This window comes from Marmota marmota, unplaced genomic scaffold, assembly GCF_001458135.2.
Source record: "Marmota marmota marmota unplaced genomic scaffold, marMar, whole genome shotgun sequence".
Taxonomy (NCBI): domain Eukaryota; kingdom Metazoa; phylum Chordata; class Mammalia; order Rodentia; family Sciuridae; genus Marmota; species Marmota marmota.
Window position 1 is genome coordinate 3,594,115 of NW_026000205.1, and position 17,738 is coordinate 3,611,852.

Here is a 17,738-nt window from a genome sequence, read left to right on the forward strand (position 1 = left end):
CTTCTTGGCTGGCTTTGGGTAGATGGGTGGCAGGAGTGCCTGGAGGCCCAGGCCCCACTGGCAGTCCAGCTGTGACTTACCTTGATCGAACTGTCTCTGCAGACTCTCCATCTCTGACTTGTTCCCACTGACCCGGTAGATGCCTTCAGTGCTCAGACCTGAGGAGACATGAACAAGCAGGGGTCTATGAGCATGTCAGGAGGAACAGGGTGAAGCATGTTTTTTTTTCATTTGATTCTTCTTTTTTTTTTTGTGGTGCTAGGGATTGAACCCAGGGCCTTGTGCATATGTGAGGCAAGCACTCTACCAACTGAGCTATATCCCCAGCCCTCATTTGATTTTTCTACATGCTTCAACCCACGTGCCCCACATTTTCTTTTTCAGTTTTATGCACACCTGTAATTTCAGACACTTGGAGGCTAAAGCAGGAAGATCATAAGTTAAGAACAGCCTGAACAACTTAGTGAGACTCTGTCTCAAAATAAGAAATAAAAAAAGCTGGGATAGAGCTCTGTGGTAAACAGCCCCTGGGTTCAATCCCCAATACTTCAATCAATTCATTAAGTAAAATATTTGTTTTTTTGGTAAAAACAGAATAGAAGTATATTTAAAATAACAGAAGTAGCTGAAGGCAATTTTTATTTTGATGTATAGTCTTGAATTTTTCATTTTTAAAAATGAATATAATATTATATTTTAATCCACTGTTTTCACTTACAAAGTATACTGTGAACTTTTATTTTTTCAGTACTGGGAATTGAACCCAGGGGTGTGCTACTCACTGCTCAGTTATCTCCCCAGCCCTTTTAAGTTTTTATATTGAGATGGCATCTTGCTATGTTACTAAAGGTCTCACTCAATTGCTCAAGGCTGGCCTCAAACTTTCAATCTTTCTGCCTCAGCCTCCTTAGTTGGGATTACAGGTGTGTGACACTGCACCCTGTCTGTGAACTTACTTTTATCAATAAATGTTATACTTTTACAACAGGATCCTTAGGGGCTGGGAGTATGGCTCAGTGGTAGGGCACCTGCCTAGCATGCTCAAGGCCCTGGGTTTGAACCCTAACAATGCAAAAACAAAACACAAAACAAAAAGAATGCCATATAACATGATTCTGAAAATGCTGAAGTATAAGCTACACTCATGGCCCCCACAATTGTTTCTCGATATGTAAGATTATAGAATCTTGGAAAGATGCATTCCTTACTATGTGAATTTGCTATTTATGTTCTTGTTAATTTTCCTAATGAAATGCTTCTTATTTTGTACCAGCAAAAACTCTTTGAATACCAAGTAACTGTTTTTTTGTTTTTTTTTTTTTAAATTATTGTTATTTGGGTTCTGGGGATTGAACCCAGAGATGCCCTGACACTGAGTCAGAGCTGCCCCCACTTTTTTTTTTTTTTAAATAGAGAGAAGAGAGAGAAAGAGAGAGAATTTTTTAATATTTATTTTTCAGTTTTTAGTGGACACAACATCTTTATTTTTATGTGGTGCTGAGGATCGAACTCAGTGCCCCGCGCATGCCAGGCGAGCGTGTTACAGCTTGAGCCACATCCCCAGCCCAACCCCAACTTTCTTTTTTTAATATTTGTTTTTTAGTTATAGTTGAACATAGTATCTTAATTTTATTTATATGTGGTACTAAGGATTCAACCCAGGGCCTCGCACGTGCTAGGAGAGTACTCTACCTCTGACCCTCAATTCCAGCCCGAGAGCTGGCCCTTTTTATTTTGAGACAGAGTCTTGCTAAATTGATGAGATTGAACTTGAACTTGAACTCCTGAGTTGCTGGGATTACAGGTATGTGCTACTATGCCTGGCTCTAATTTTGTTAAATTTTAAGAAGTACATAATTAAAAAAAAATTTAAGTTTTTAAGATTAGTCTTTTTTGAGGGGGTTGGGTACTAGGGATTGAACCCAGGGGCACTCAACTATTGAGCCACATCCCCAGCCCTATTTTAAATTTTATTTAGAGACAGGGTCTCACTGAGTTGCTTAGCGCCTCACTAAATTGCTGAGACTGGCTTTGAACTTGTAATCTTCTTGCCTCTGCCTCCCGAGGTGCTGGGATTACAGGCATGCACACTGAGCCTGGCCAAAATTAGTCTTTTTTTTTTTTAATTTTATTTTTGAGTTGTAGTTGGACACAATACATTTATTTTATTTTTATGTGGTGCTGAGGATCGAACCCAGGGCCTCACACGTTAGGCGAGCACTCTGCCACTGAGCCAAAACCCCAGCCCAAATTAGTCATTTTTTGATGGTGTTTTCCACTTAGAATGGCTTTGCCTATTCTTATACCAGGCAGTCTGTTTTTTTTCCTTCGTATACATATATATTTTTTAATGTTTTAATTCTGTGTAACTGATCTGGTACACGTTGTAAGGAAAAAGTCAATAGTAAAAATCAATTACTTAAATGACACTGAATATAAAAATATCAAGTGAAAGATTCATCCCTAACCCCACCCTGCCCCCAGAGGACACACTGTTCAGCCTGGAGTGGATTCTGAGCATTCTCTACTGAGTCCATTCTCCCTGTCCAAGGAAGTAAAGTCTGCTGTTCATACTAAGGTCACAAATCTAAAGAAGAGCAACATCACTGTGAAAAACAAGGAAGAAACTCTAGGTCCCTTGTGAAGACCATGCTGGCTTGCTGAAAGGACACCGATGGGAGGACCAGGTCCTGAAGTCAGTTTTAGGCTCCTGAGGGCCCAGTGTCTCGATGTCAGTTGCCACTATAATGATTGCCATCAGGTAAGATAAAAGTCTGGGTCCCAGACTGGCAGCAGGTGACCTCTGGAGGGCACTGGTGCAGAAGCTATTCTGGCTTTAACACTGCTAAGTGCAGACAGGCCTTTCACCTCAGAGAAAAGGGGGCTGATGGATGAGCTCCAAGGACACTCTGCTGTGTGAGTGCAGCACCCATCTACACAGGAGCAGCTGTGGCTGTGTTCTCCCAACCTGAGCAGGGCCCGTGCTGTGCTGTGTGCTGAGCAAAACACTCCTGTACCCGCCATTCACTTGTTTACTCGTGTCATGACGCCACTTAGTCCTCCACACCTCCTGGGAGGAGATACTTGCTGGGGAGAGAATACAGCTTGAGAACAGCCCAAATTCTGAAAGAAGGGTGAAATCCTGGCCCCCAGGGAGGCTGACAGAGACCAGGGCTTCTGCCACACTCCTGTCTTCACACTGCTCCAGAAGCCAACTGGCTGAGGCGCATGCTGCTGAGGCGCATGCTGCCTCACTACACCCCACCAGGCTAGGGTCCAGGCCATAGTCTCCCCAAAAGTACCATACTTGAGCAAAAAAGCCCAGGGGCCCTGAGCATTCTGCATGGCTCTTGAGACAGTATGTTTCCTACTGTCAGCAGGACCCCATTTCCCATCCCTTGAATCTGTTATTTTACCATAGACTATTTCCTCAGTGGCTTTTTAAAACTACCCGCAGACGCATTTTAAACGTCCTCCCCATTTCACATCTTAGGTTTACACAGAATTATCACATTCTAGGCCAGCCCCATCAGTAGCAGTAGTAGTTTTCACTCCTGCATTTGAAAACAAACAAAAACTATGTTCTAAGTTCTCTTCCCTTTCCCTGAATATCAACCCTCCCTAATTTGGGGGACAGGAAAAAAGGGCACAAATGGCAGGAGCTTAAAATGTCTCTGATGGTGTAGCAATGTCACCATTCCCAAATCCCAGTGGAAGGGCACTCCCTGCACTACAGATCTGACAGTCTTGGGCCACTCATGTCTTTGGGCAACCTCGACCCTTCACATGGACAGGAATCCCTCTGCAAGTTCTCCTAACGCCACCTACTTCAGCATCAGAAGGCAGAAGACAAACAGCAAATTAGCTATCTGGCAATGATCAGAGGTGTGGGCCTGCTGACATCTCAGTAGATGGATCTCACAAAAATGCAAGCATTTAAAAGCACAAGAGCAGCAGCCCCATTGCATTAATCATCAATTTAGTATTTCCTGTAATCTGGGTGTTTGTTTATTTTATAAAATCTCATTTTAAAATAGCAATTCTGCTACTATCACATTCAACACTACAGCATAATTTAGGAAAGGTATCATTAGCTTGGCTAGTATAATATATCACAACTACTAATTAGACATCAATTAAAACAAAAACAAAACAAAACTGCGAGTAGAACGTGAATACCATGAAGGCTCAAGTGTGTACAGGGCAGGCACACAGGTGAGAACCAGGATGCTGGACAGAGCAGGGCAGTGTGCCAAGGGGCCCGAGACCAGAGCAGGAGAAGAACAAGAGGCTTGGAGCAGATTTCTTACTAATAGTGACATGCACACACGACGCCTAGTCCAGACTCTCAATCCATCCGAGAAAGCATCAACCTTAATTTCAGAGGCATCCCTCCCCACGAGGACTCACCACAGACGCACTCCTCACTTCACTAAAGTGCAGCCCCATCTACAGGCCTTTTTCCTTTCTTTATTTTTTAACTTTTAAAAACATTTTATTTTTTAACTGTAGATGGACACAATATATTTTTTATGTGGTGCTAAGGATCGAACCCAGTGACTCATGTGCTAGGCAAGCAAGCGCTCTACCACTGAGCCACAAACCCAGCCCTCTTTTCTGTTTTTAAAAAACTTTTTTTTACTGGTTTCCAATGTCTTCTATGTTTAAGTTAATCTTCGGGACTAGAACAAGAAAAAGTTCAGAATGGGCAAGGTCACTATTTTCAAATATCTGGGCAGGGGATGTGGCTCAAACGGTAGCGCGCTCGCCTGACATGCGTGCAGCCCAGGTTCGATCCTCAGCACCACATACAAACAAAGATGTTGTGTCCGCCCAAAACTGAAAAATAAATATTAAAGAATTCTCTTTCTATTTTCAAATATCTGAATGACTGCCATGTAGAATAGTCTTGTTTCAGTGGCTCAACGGAACAGAGTTAACGAGTAGAATAGAAATTACAGAATGACAAATATTCTCTCAATATAAAGATAACTATTAATAGCTACAGATGTCATTTATTAGAATAAGCCAGAGCTTTTGACCCGCTGCACTGCATAACCATCTGACCGGGATGCTGGTGTCTAGCTCAGAAGACAGCTGCTAACAAGACTCGCCATCAGAAACCATGCACTGAATGCATACTATGTCAGCTCTCACCGTGCCCTATAAGAGAGGTTCCAACTACTCTCATGGTGAGATGGGAATGCTGAGGCTAAGAGTGAAGTACCATGCACAAGGTCAGACAAGATATGATCTGAACTTTATAGAGCCTGCAGTCTTCTATTTCATTTTATGTCACTAGGTCTCAAAATTAAGCATGCATCAGAAGCAGCTGGGGGCCTGTTACAGTAAGGCTCTAGAGTCCCAGATTCCATCAGTTTCGAGTGAAGCCCAAACATCTGCATTTTTAACACTATCCTTGGTGTTGTTGCAGCTGCTGGCCAGTCGGGACCTGCCACTCTAGAAGGTAGCCAGGTTTCTAAGGTCTCTCTGACTCCTAAATTCCATGAGTCAATAAAACCCAGGGGCAATACAAATGGATATCAGATACTTTAGGACATTTCTAAGAAGTATTAAAGCTGCTGCTTTTTACATCTAAGCAAGTTTCTTAGGTATCACTTAATCTTTTAACCACAGTCATGTATGACTTTCATAAAAAATTTAAAAAGTAGTAGATAAAAGCAAAAAGGTTTATTCTGTCTTTCAATAAATATCTGCAACATCTGTCACTCCACTGATTGCCAGGGTTCATTCGGCCAATCTGGCTGGCTAGGCGTGTGTCCATTTCCTCCCTCACCACTCCATGTGTATCCCTCCCAAAGCTGCGAGCTCTGAAGACGGCAACCTTCTCTGACAGAGGTCTTCAGTCAAGGGTATTCAAGTAGCTGTGCTCCCCTGCTAGAATCTCCAAACAAGCTCTCAATAAATACATGCTTAGCAACACACAAGTCAGATAAGTCCTTTACAGAGCTATCAGACTTGGTCTTAAAATTACTTCGGTGACCTCACAAAAGGCTTTGATGGCCGGGTGCAGTGGTGCACGCCTGTAATCCCAGCAGCTCAGGAGGCCGAGACAGGAGGATTGCCAGTTCAAAGCTAGCCGCAGCAATGGCCAGGTGCTAAGCAACTCAGTGAGACCCTGTCTCTAAAGAAAATACAAAAAAAGGGCTGGGGATGTGACTCAGTGGTTGAGTACCCCTGAGCTCAATCCCTGGTATCCACCCCCTAAAACAACAACAACAACAAAACCCAACCAAAAGCAACAGCAACAACAACAAAAAGGCTCCGATGGATGCCCAGTTCCAGCACTGAGGCCCTCCCCATGGCATATTTTTTTTTAAATACTTTTTTAGTTGCAGATGGACACAATACCTTTATTTTATTTATTTTTATGTGGTTCTGAGGACTGACCCAGTGCCTCACATGTGCCAGTGAAATGCTCTACCCCTGAGCTATAGCCCTAGCCACAGAATTGGTGTGTTTTGGCCTTTGGCTGCCCTGGCTCCTGAGAGAGGCCAGCAGCACTTGGCAGGATGGGTGCCTCACAGGAGCCTGGAAACCAAGGGGGGAGCATCACCTCCTTGGCCCCGGATGGGCCTGACTTTCTGAAATATCCGAATGAGTTTTTACTCCTGGATCCCATGCCAGTCTTTGTGGCCAGAGGTCCTTCTGCAGTTGACTGCGACAGGCCTCACTGATGCTCCTTTACACCAGGACTTGGTTCTGCTGAAGTGTCCTTTCTAGCAGCAAATCAATACTTCCTCCAAGACAAACTCTTTATTTTTTTACTTTCTATATTTAGAAAGAAAAACTCAGCACTTTAGTTCTTTGAAAATATCTAACTAGCACCCCAGGACTGACTGAAGGCAACACTAATGGACTTTTCTGGAGGCTGAGTCTGAAATAAACCATTCTTTTTTCTTAGCCTCTAAGGCTAAGGCCAGCAGATCCTCAAGGCCTGAGGGTGCTGAGAGCTCAGGAAGAGGCAGAAACTCACTCCCCTAGCAGCACTTCAGACTGTCTTTCAGAGGACTGGCCTCTGGGAGCACCAATAAGCCTTTCTTTAGGTCCTTCTGAGGACCTTGCTGCAGCACTGCCCCCTCACCTCAATGTAAGATGAAAGGGTAAGGGGGCAGGTGAGGTCAAAAGCAGGTGTGCCTGCATTTCCCTTTCTGTACACAAGCAGTAACAGTTGCCAGTCCAGGGGCTGGTATGTACTTAATGAGATCTTGGCTCCTTGCTCACAGAGCAGCTATTGGCCTAATGATCTAGTGACAGCAGGTGGGCAAGGGCATGAACAGTTTGCTTTTTCTTAATATGTATTTTTTTTAGTTGTAGGTGGACACAATATCTTTATCTTATTTTTATGTGATGCTGAGGATAGAGAAACCCAGTGCCTCATGCGTGCCAGGCGAGCACTCTACCGCTGAGCCCTAGCCCTTATGTTTTCTTTTGGGGGCTGGGGATTGAACCCCGGGGTGCTTAACCAAGGAACCACACACCCAACCCTTTTTATATTGATTTTTTAAAATCGTGAGACAGAGTCTCACTAAATTGCTGAGGCTGATCTTGAACTTGTGATCCTCCTTCCTCAGTCTCCCAAATTGCTGGGATTATAGGTGTGTGCCATTACGCCTGGCTCAAGGCCTGAATTCAAATTCTGAGTCTGATTTTCACTCAGCTGACCATTTGATGGAAGAAATAAGATGACCAATACAAAGTCCACAGCACAAAGCCTGCCATTATTTGTCTTTTTTGCCTATACTCATAGAAAGCCTCAACAGTAGTGCTCCCTGTAGGCATGGTCTAGGTTCTGAAACCTCGGCCCAAATAAGCCAGTCTGCAGAAACATATTTAAAAACATGCATGGGTTTTGACACCAAGGTGACTTCAGTTCAGATCCTGGCTCTGCCTTATAGCTAACCTGGGTGGCTGAGAATAAACTACTTCACCTCTCCAAAGCTTGGGATCCTCACCAAAAATCAGGTAAAGGTATCATTATTGAGTCTGTTGAGAAGCTATAAACTGTGAGATTACACAAATCAAAGCAATCAGTATCACAAATGGCTGATACACTGAAAAGATAACTGAGAATACTAAAATAGCAAATTAACAAGAGTTCACTTTTGGATGTGGCCTTACTATGCAGTGTACTAAGCTCTTCACTAGAATTGCACAGTGAATCCTCCCAATAATTCCTTGAGGTGAATATTTTTATTCTCAACAGCAAAAGGAGGTTCAGAAAGGCCAAGCCTTTTGCCCAAGGCCACAGTTGGGTCAACGGTAGTGCTAATGCAAGCCAGGGTCTCAGTGCTATACTGCTCCCTCCAACACCTGCTCCCCCCTGCCTTAACCCTTAAAAAGTCCAGGCAGGAGGCAGCCCCTAAAGGCCAGATCCGCTACTTTCCAGTCCTCCTGCCTTATCCAGTGGGAGGCCCGCACCTGCTCACCCACACTCTGTTCTTTCTGCTCATCTGTGAGCTGTGAGGTGAGCAGATGAAGCCAGGAAAGACCAAGGTCTTCTCGCCGGCAGGTTCCTGCTTTTTTCCTCCGACGAAGGCCTGCTGGAGGTCCTACTCTAACAGTCCCCAACAGGTCTCCCTGCTGCCTTCCTGCTCTGATGTGCCTGGAATGTCTCTCTGGCTTTTCTCTTGCTGGAACACTAAGGCCCCTCGGCCCCTCCCATGATGGATTGTCAGCTGTCTTCCCCTCATGCTATAAGACCTGCTTCTGCCAGGGCCAGGCCTTCTCCCCATGACAGGATGCCATTAATATGCTATTATGACTGCTTGATTGGGTGCTAGCCCCACAAGCAGGCACTGTGGCTTTATGCATTCCTAATGTCATTGTACGTCTATACAACCATGTCAGAATCTCAGGGCTGAGAAGGAAAGGAAGAAAGATCTGGAGGGGAAGCAACGAAAACCTCGCACCAGGTCTGGGGCATCATATGGCTCTGGCATCTGCTTGATCCTGGCATTAACTGCAAAGCAGGGCTTCTGGACCCTGTTCTGAGCCAAATACCAGGGCTCTATGTTTCCTTGACTTTCAAGAGAACATACACCTCAGCATGGTGTTTAAGAAACCACACTGCATCTGGGCGAGCGGCATACATCTTAACCCAAGCTATTTGGAAGGTTGAGGCAGGACAATAGCAAGTTTGAGGCCAGACTCAGCAACTTGGTGAGACCCTGTTTCAATATAAAATTTAAAAAGGGCTGAGCCTGTTCTTAGTGGTAGAGTGATTAGCTAGCAAGCGTGAGGCCACAGGTCTGATTTCCCAAAATTGTTGAAAGAAAAAGAAGGAGACTAGATTGGCAAAGTGAAATTCAGGCCAGCCTGGAGATGACACTCTGCCCAATCTGGAAGGGAGAGAAGTGTGACTCAAAACTGAGGTAAGCAGCCTGCACTCTGTAGAACAGGAATGACTGCTCCTAGCCAGGATAGCCAGGAAGCCCCTCCTGCCCGAACACAAGGAGTCCTCTGGGTTCTGAAATGTGACTTTGCCAGCACACCCACACAAGGCCAGTGGCCCAGTGATGCCAGTATGAATGACAGGAGCTGGTACCACCACGCTGAGAGCTACCAACAAAAAGCCTGCTGGCACATCTGCTGGGCCAATACCCCAGAGCAGCCCAAGCAGACAAGTTTCGTGAGGGCACAGGAGACTTCTCCAGGCCTTAAGGAGGGCAGAGGTTAACTTCATTCAGATTCCTGATTCCCAGTGGTCCGTGAAAGGAAGCAAACATGACACCAATGCCAGTCCTGGTCTCTCATTTCTAAGAAGGAGCACTTTTCACAGTCAGAAACACAGAAGCCTTTGGCAGCAAAGTTAACTTCGGTCTCTACAATCTAAGAGAGATATACACTTTTCTTTTTTTTAATATTTATTTTTTAGTTCTTGTCGGACACAATACGTTTCTTTCTTTTTATTTATTTTTATGGGTGCTGAGGACTGAATCCAGGGCCTCGCACTTACTAGGCCAGCGCTCTAGGCTGAGCCACAACCCCAGTCCAGAAATACACGCTTTTCAAAGGTGACCTTGGGGGTTCCCCTCACCAGGCTCAAGCCAGCTAATACACACCCTGCCTTCACTCCAACGCCCATAGCTTCAAAGCACTCACTGTTTCCTGCCTCAGGACCTTCCTCCAGGTCATCTCTTCACCTTTACCTCTGTGCTTGGGCTGGCTCACCATGGCTCCCAGACCTAAGCACAGTTTCCTGTTTCAATAACACTGCTTCCATTTATGCAGAATGTACCCTTTAGGGCAGGCTCAGCCACAGGCATTCTACACACACCAGCTTGCCAGACGCCCACAGCCTCCCTAGGAGTTATATAATACCATCACTCACTCAATTATTGTGGTACCAAGGATTTAACCGAGGGGACGCTCTATCACTGAGCTACACTCCCAGCCCTTAAAAAAAAAAAAGTGTTTGTGACAATGTCTTGCTAAATTGACCAGGCTGGCTTTGAACTTGTGGTCCTCCTTTCTCTGCCTGCCAAGTCACAGGGATTATAGGTGTGCACCACCATGCCCAGGAATATGCTGGGGGTTTTAAGGGGTCAGCCTATGTGGCTCAACCTTTTCTTCCCCTACAAAGCTGGTTTATTAACAAGTTGCTTTTCCAGTTTAAAACAAAGCCCTCCACTTTTTTTTGCTACCTCCCAGGAACTCTTCCACGGCGCCTTATTTTTCTGCTTGCTTATAAGTGAAGCATAAGTCACTTGCATTCCAAAAATTCCCCACTGCCATGCAGGCAGGCAGTCAGCTCGCCAGCTCTTGCTTGTTCCAGATAAGCAGAGTTCACTTAGCTTGTGACTCGGCCTTGCTAGCGGATTTCCTCAGGACCCAGTGCCCTGCCTGATCAGAACAGCATGCCCTGGCAAGCTGCCTGTAGAGCCCAGAGCCAAAGCCAAGTCGAGCTTGTCTCAGAAAGTGATCCTGCCTTCCATCCAAGATAGAAATAGTCTGGGTGGCAGCCCAAGTCCCTGCACAGTTCTGACGGGCCTGCTTTGCCTGGTTGTCCCAGCTGCGCCTGCCCTCCTGTGTATCGGGGAACTCAGCTGGACAGGCTGCTCTGCCCCAAGCCAGCCAAGAGGACTGTTTGCCACACAGAACAAGCAAGAAGGGACAAAAGGACAGCAGGCTGTCCTGTGAAAGTGATTCAGAGGAGCAGAATCCTCAGACCACTGCAGGTTCTTGTCTGGGCCCTTCGTGGAGCTGCTTGCCAGTGCCATCCAATGAAGACCTGGGGACATACCTTTTGCCCTTGCTCTTGCCCTGTGCGTGTCTACTTGTCCGTCTCCCTCTCTCACACTTTGTGCTGCATTTATGCTGGGGTTCTGCACACTAACCCTCCCTCCAGGTCTGAGAAATGAGAAGGTGTGAGTCCTGCAGGCCCTGAGGTGATCTGGTGGCAGCAGATGCTCTGGTGAAAAACACTTTTTTCATGAGCTAGGTACAACTCTGTAGACAGGACAGACATACACAACAGTTCCCATTTTTTCAGATGAGGACAATAGGGAAGGCTGCGTGCACAGTAGAGTGGCCAGGAAGTCCAGCACTGGAATTCAGCTCATCTATGCTAGAACCCGAGCCCCTGCACGCGCGTGGGCAAGTGTACTCAGCTTCTGGGATCTCTTCTCCTGATTATTTCACCAAAGCCAGCGAACCCTATACGAAATAGTGTCTGCTCCTCCATGTCCCACTGGCTTAAAAGGTGTGAAGACCCACTCATAAAAGGGCTCATTAACAAGAATTTGGGCAACTCTATGGAACAGTGCCACTCTCTCTGGGGTATCCAAGCCACAGCAATCACTGCAGTGGCCCTAAGAGTGAGTCAACGGACCAGACTGGAGATAAGACTTAGTGCATGATCCGCTGAAGTGAACTGAAGAAGTCACTGGGCAGACGGGGTGGAAGGCTTCCTGGAAAGCAGCACCTCCATACAGGTGCTACTCCTGTCCACACAGGCGAGAGGACGAGTGCTCTACCGTGGGAGGAGCTCCTCCATGCTGGCCACCTCCAGGCTTCCAAGCCTAGAGCTGGCAGAACAAACAACTTCAGTCCTCTTTACCTCAAAACTCTGTACCTTTTCTCCCTCCTGTAGACAATCAGTGAGCTCTTCTCTAGATGCTAGAGACTGTGCTGGATCCAGCTGCAAGAAGGGCCACGAGGAAGCACCCATGGTAGTGGTGCAGACCTGTAACCCCAGTGACTTGGGAGGTTGAGGCAGGAAGACCACAAGTCTGAGGCCAGCCTCGGCAACTTAGCAGACAGTCTCAAAATAAAAAGTTAAAAAAAGGGCTGAGGGGGCTGGGGATGTGGCTCAAGCAGTAGCATGCTTGCCTGGCATGCGCAGGGTGCTGGGTTCGATCCTCAGCACCACATAAAAATAAAATAAAGATGTTGTGTCCACCGAAAACTAAACAATAAATATTATACATAAAAAAAAGGGCTGAGGATGTAGCTCAGTAGTAGAGCACCCGGGCTCAATCCCTAGTACCAAAAACCTGAAAATGACAAAAACCCATGGTTTTCTCAATATGTATATTTTAGCACTTTGTCACCAATTCACAGAAGCACAAATACAGCAAATGCTCAGCCTGGTTCATGTGACCAATCATAGCTGCACCTAACTAAATGGCTTCGGCCAACAGACAGAAGCATCTACACTGAAGTGGCTGCCTGGTCAGATAATTTCAGAGAGCTGGAACTTCTGAGTGCAGGGTAATAACTGACTGGATTTAACAGCTCTGGTTCACCAGTCTCCTCCATGATAGCTCTACAAAGTAACTATGCTGAATACAGGTGGAAATCAGGAGGCTTTTGTAGGAAGCTGCTTCCCAAGTCTAAAGGAATTTGGTAAAATGCTGGATCTGCCTAGTCTGAGGCTACAAAGCCCTTGGCCCCAGCAGCCTAAATTAAGCACAGAAGAAAGAGCTAGACAGTGGGCCCTTCATCCAGTGGGCTGTGCAGCCTGTACTCAAAGGACTCTGGGATTTTAGTTTCCTCTTGTAAAAGGGATTAGTGTTACTTTGAGATTAATACCATCCTCCAGTTCATGGAAGATTAGTCAATAGTTGTAAAGGTGCTCTGTGAAGAAAAAGCCCCCATGAACAAGGTTTTCACTGTGCTGCCAAGAGGCACATGGGCCACTGTGCCACCAGGCCTAGGCGGGGGCACCCTCTCCCACCTTTCAATTGCAGCCTCCTCACCTGGGTGCTCTCAGGAGGGCAGAGGGAGGCCTGTCTTGAGATCTTAAATTTAGAAGCACTGGGGCGAAGGGATGGTGCAGTGTGGTATGGCAGGAAAGATGTGTTTGGTATTTGTCTTTGGCCGCTGACACACAGCTTGTAGAACCCTTGAAACATCCTGAGTTGATAGGAAGGTCTTTGGTTACTCACGGATAATGACTTAATCAATCATGCCTATGTGATGGAGGCTCCACAAAAACCTGCAACAGGGTTTAGAGAACTTTGGGGTTGGTGAGCACATCTAAGCATTTTTGGGAGGGTGGCATGTTTCAGGGGTTATGGAAACTCCATGTACCTCCCCTGTATCTGGCTATCTCTGAACTGCACCCTCTGCAACAAACTGGTAATCGTAAGCACAGTGCTCTCCTGAGCTCTGTGAGCTATTCTAACAATAACCTGCTCCTGCTGAGAGGAGGCCATGCCAGCCCTTGACTTTGCAGGCAGGACCCTAACTTGACTTCTGGTCATTCACCCAATCCTTGCCTGGCATCTGGAGTGAGGGCAGTCTTGTGGGATTGAGCTTTGAACCTGTGGGGTATGATGCTAACTCGGGGGGTTAGTGCCACAGTTGAAGTGACCTGGAGAAGTGGCACTGGAAAGAACCCCACACATTTGCTTTCAGGAGGAAAAAACCTCCGAGGCAGTTAGAAAAGTTTTTGGTGCAGGGGAGCAGAGTCCAGTACCACCTGTTCTGATTCTGTGAGTTGTCGGGGTGCTGATTTGTCTTCTTTGGGCTTCATATTACCCCAGTGACGAGATGCAATGTGGGTAGTGGGACAATGGCTCTGGGTTTGAATTCTAGACCCTGACTTCATCCTTGTGAACATAATTTTCCGCATCAGAACACTGGAGGTTCCAGCTGCCTCACGGGGTTGCTAGGAGGGTTAAATGAGACTAGTGGAAACCTTAGCTCAGGGACCCGCAGGTGAGCTCTGAGACGGCACTTGGGACATATCACCTCTTTTAATGTGCACAACCACTCTGTAAGGAAGCTATTTTCATCTTCACGTTACAGTCAAGGAAATGTAGACTCAGAGAAGTGAAGGAAGTTGCTTAGGGCCACGCCGCCTGCAGATGCTGTGCTGGCACCTTTCATGAAAGGCTCTATGCTGCAAGTAGGTCTAAATAAAGAGCATTTCTCAACTGGATTAAGCAATCTGGGAGTTCACCAACAGCTGCAGGGAATCAGGTCAAGCGATAGTGGGCCTTTTGTCCTGCTGTCTCCCATCAGGGCAACACTGTAATTTGCTCTCAGTTAGTTATAAAGCTGGGAATATTTGCATATTGCTTACACCAAATACTTAACAGCCATTTTCCATTTAATAATTTGGCGGAATTTTTTGGAAGGTAGTTCCAGGAATAATCAGCACCACATGAATAAAATAACATTTAAAAAAATACACTGGCTTACACAGTCCTTCAAGTTATAGGTTGTACAGGTCTGAGAATCTGCTTTCTCCCAAGTTTCCTGCTATACTATACACTGCGGCCCTTACACAAATATTTAAGCAAACTCCTTTGGCATTTACTGTGGTACCCATATCCTACAACATTCAAAGGTGAAGTAAACCTTGTATGTAATATATTGCTGATGGAAAAAGTGTTCATTTAGGTGAGGAAAAAGGAAGGTGCCAGCACACTCCAGCCGATCAGAGAGCTCCAAGAGATTAATCCCCAAGAATTCACTGTACATCTTGTGCTTTCAGCTCTTTATTTGTCCTAATGTAGCTAATTAGTGCCTGAGAAGAACAGCCTACTATTCCTTCAACAGACACCAGAGTGCTGACTGCTGGCAGAAGTGGTGGTGGGTGATGGAACACTGCTTGCCTGAGTCCCTCACAGCCTGGCACAGGGAGTAGAACAGTGAAGGGCAGGGCCACAGCAGAGAAGACAGGCCATGACAGCGCATACTGGTCTATCGCTTCTCTCAGGGATGACACTGTACCTTGCATTTGGCAGGCAGGAGGGTGGGTATTCAGGAAAGGATTACTGAAAGTGAAGAGGGCAACAGAAGAGCTAAGAAGAATCCAGACCAGGATGCTCAGAGGAGATGGAGCACAAGGAGCTAGAGAGGGTACTGCTTACCTCAGGCTGCTCACACCCAGGTGATAATACGCCTGGCAGTCTGAAGGAAGCAAGTGCTCCCTGATGGCTTGTGTGCTGCTGCTCACACTAGCCCAATGCAGACAGTATCACTAAGACTCCAACACTGGCTGCGTCCCCTGAGAGCTGAACAATTTGCCTAGAACAGTCCTAGAGTGGCAGGGGAGACAGACATCACCAGGTGACAAGAAGTCCTCTAAAAATAACCACCTGAGATTGTGGATCAGCAGTAGAGTGCTTGCTGCAAACCCAGGGCATGACAGACTCTTGGTTTGATCCTCAGCACCCATAAAAATTAAGATAAAGGTATAAAAAATTAAAAAAAAAAAAAAAAAACCACCTGAATTAACATAGGCCAGTATGGACCCAGTGAAACACTGACCAAACTTGGAATGAGAAATCTATTTGCCAATCCTCCATTTACTATTATTATTGTACAATAGTTTCACTGAGGTACAACTCACAGGCACACAACTCAATGGTTTTTAAAAACATATTCACAAAGTGTACAACTATCACAAATGGTTTTCCAAAACTTCCATCAACCCATAAAGAAACTGTACTCATGAGCAGTCACTCCAAATTCGTCCCTTCTTGCAACTCCTGGCAACCACTAACTTACTTTCTGAATTTATGGATTTACCTATTCTGAACATTTTATTTAAATGGGATCATACAGCATGCCTGTAATCCCAGTGACTCAGAAGGTTGAGATAGGAAGATTACAAGTTCGAGGCCAGGCTCAGCAACTTAGCGAGACCCTGTCTAAAAAAAAAAAGGGAGGGGGGGAGAGGGTTGAGGGGCTGAGGATGTGGCCCAGTGGTAAGTGTCCCAGGGTTCAATCCCTGGTACCACAAACAAACAAATGGGATCATATAATATGTGGTCTTTAGTAACTGGTTTATTTCATGTACCACAATATTTTCGAAGTTCCCATTATTTTATTCCTGTCCATGGTTGAACAATACTATCCTGTATGGATATACTACATTTTATTAGCCCCTTATTGGTTTGATATATGGACTGCTACCACTTTGGGCTACTATGAATAATGTACTCTCTGTATCTTTTTTCCAAACTTGGGGAAGATGCCTGGAATCTTCAGAGCCAGCTCCTACCAAGTTTTCCTTCAGCCCTACAAGGCTGATCTCCGTACTCTCTCCCCTTCTGTTCCACTGACCCACTGCTCCCTCCTTTCAAGCCCATCTATTTAGACATCCTACCTAGAAGTTTCACACATGCCCCCTGTTAGCAATGCACCCTCTACCCCCGACACGGAACACACAGAGCATTTGTTCCCACTCAGATGTTGCAACTCTGCTCAAGACTTATGCATTATACACATCTTCTTCCTTCTCCTTTTCTATATACACGTCTTCACATTTCCACTGCTGAATGGAGCTTTTGAAGGATGAGGTCTTTTGAGTGTCTCTATACCATTAAGTCATTCATAATCATTTACTAGAGCCTTGTTTACTTAGTTTGGAGGGGACAATGATGAAGATCCAGTCCCTTCCTTCAAGGAACTTAGGGTCCATTGAGGCAGACAAACAATTGAAGTCCAGTGCACAGAGTGCTCTCAGAGAAAGACACAGGGCATGACAGACCACGGGGTAGGGGCCCTGGCTCAGAGAACAGGTCAAAGAAGGACTCTGGGAGGGACTCGGGATGAACAGCAAAGGTCTCAGCGAGTAAGAAATATGATGGAAGCTTAAGAAACTGTGTAGTTCTGGTCTGTGGCCTAAAGTTTAGAGTGGATGAAGTAAACTTCAAGAGGCAAGGGTAGACGATGAACAGGGACCAGATCCTATCAGTAACAGCATTCACCTTTGTCTGCAAAGTGATGGAGAGTGATAGAGCCACTGAAGAACTGTCAACAGGGGAAACTGATGTGAACCCCATCTGCTTTAGAAAGATATTTGCAGCAGTACGGATAAGGGACTGAAAGGACACAAGACCAGAAACAGAAAGACCAATTATAAGAGGCTATGACAGCGAACCAAGAAGAGAGTGAAACTACATGCAGTGGCAGGGGCCAGATTCAAGATTCCTGAAGGTAGTCAACACTAGGAGTGACTGATGAGGTGGACTGCTGAGGAAGGTAACAGGGAAGGCCTGGGGTCTCTGACACAGGTCACCAATTCTCTAGGATAAAAATCTTTTTTTTTTTTTTTAAGAGAGAGAGAGAGAATATTTTAATATTTATTTTTTAGTTTTCGGCGGACACAACATCTTTGTTTGTATGTGGTGCTGAGGATCAAACCCGGGCCGCACGCATGCCAGGCGACCGTGCTACCGCTTGAGCCATATCCCCAGCCCTGGGATAAAAATCTTTAAAACCTAATTTCCCACTGATGACAGCGATGATTGACA

General features: G+C 45.8%; 1 protein-coding gene across 3 annotated transcripts in view; it reads right to left on the minus strand.

Annotated features, from left to right (window-relative positions):
- Window positions 1-17,738, minus strand: part of Arhgap35 (Rho GTPase activating protein 35) — a 74,064-nt gene that overhangs the window by 12,877 nt on the left and 43,449 nt on the right. For all 3 annotated transcript variants that reach the window (XM_015496653.2, XM_015496654.2, XM_048790668.1), the window contains exon 3: window positions 81-158. In XM_015496653.2, the coding sequence (XP_015352139.1) occupies window positions 81-158 (78 nt within the window). The remainder of the gene's footprint in view (window positions 1-80; window positions 159-17,738) is intronic.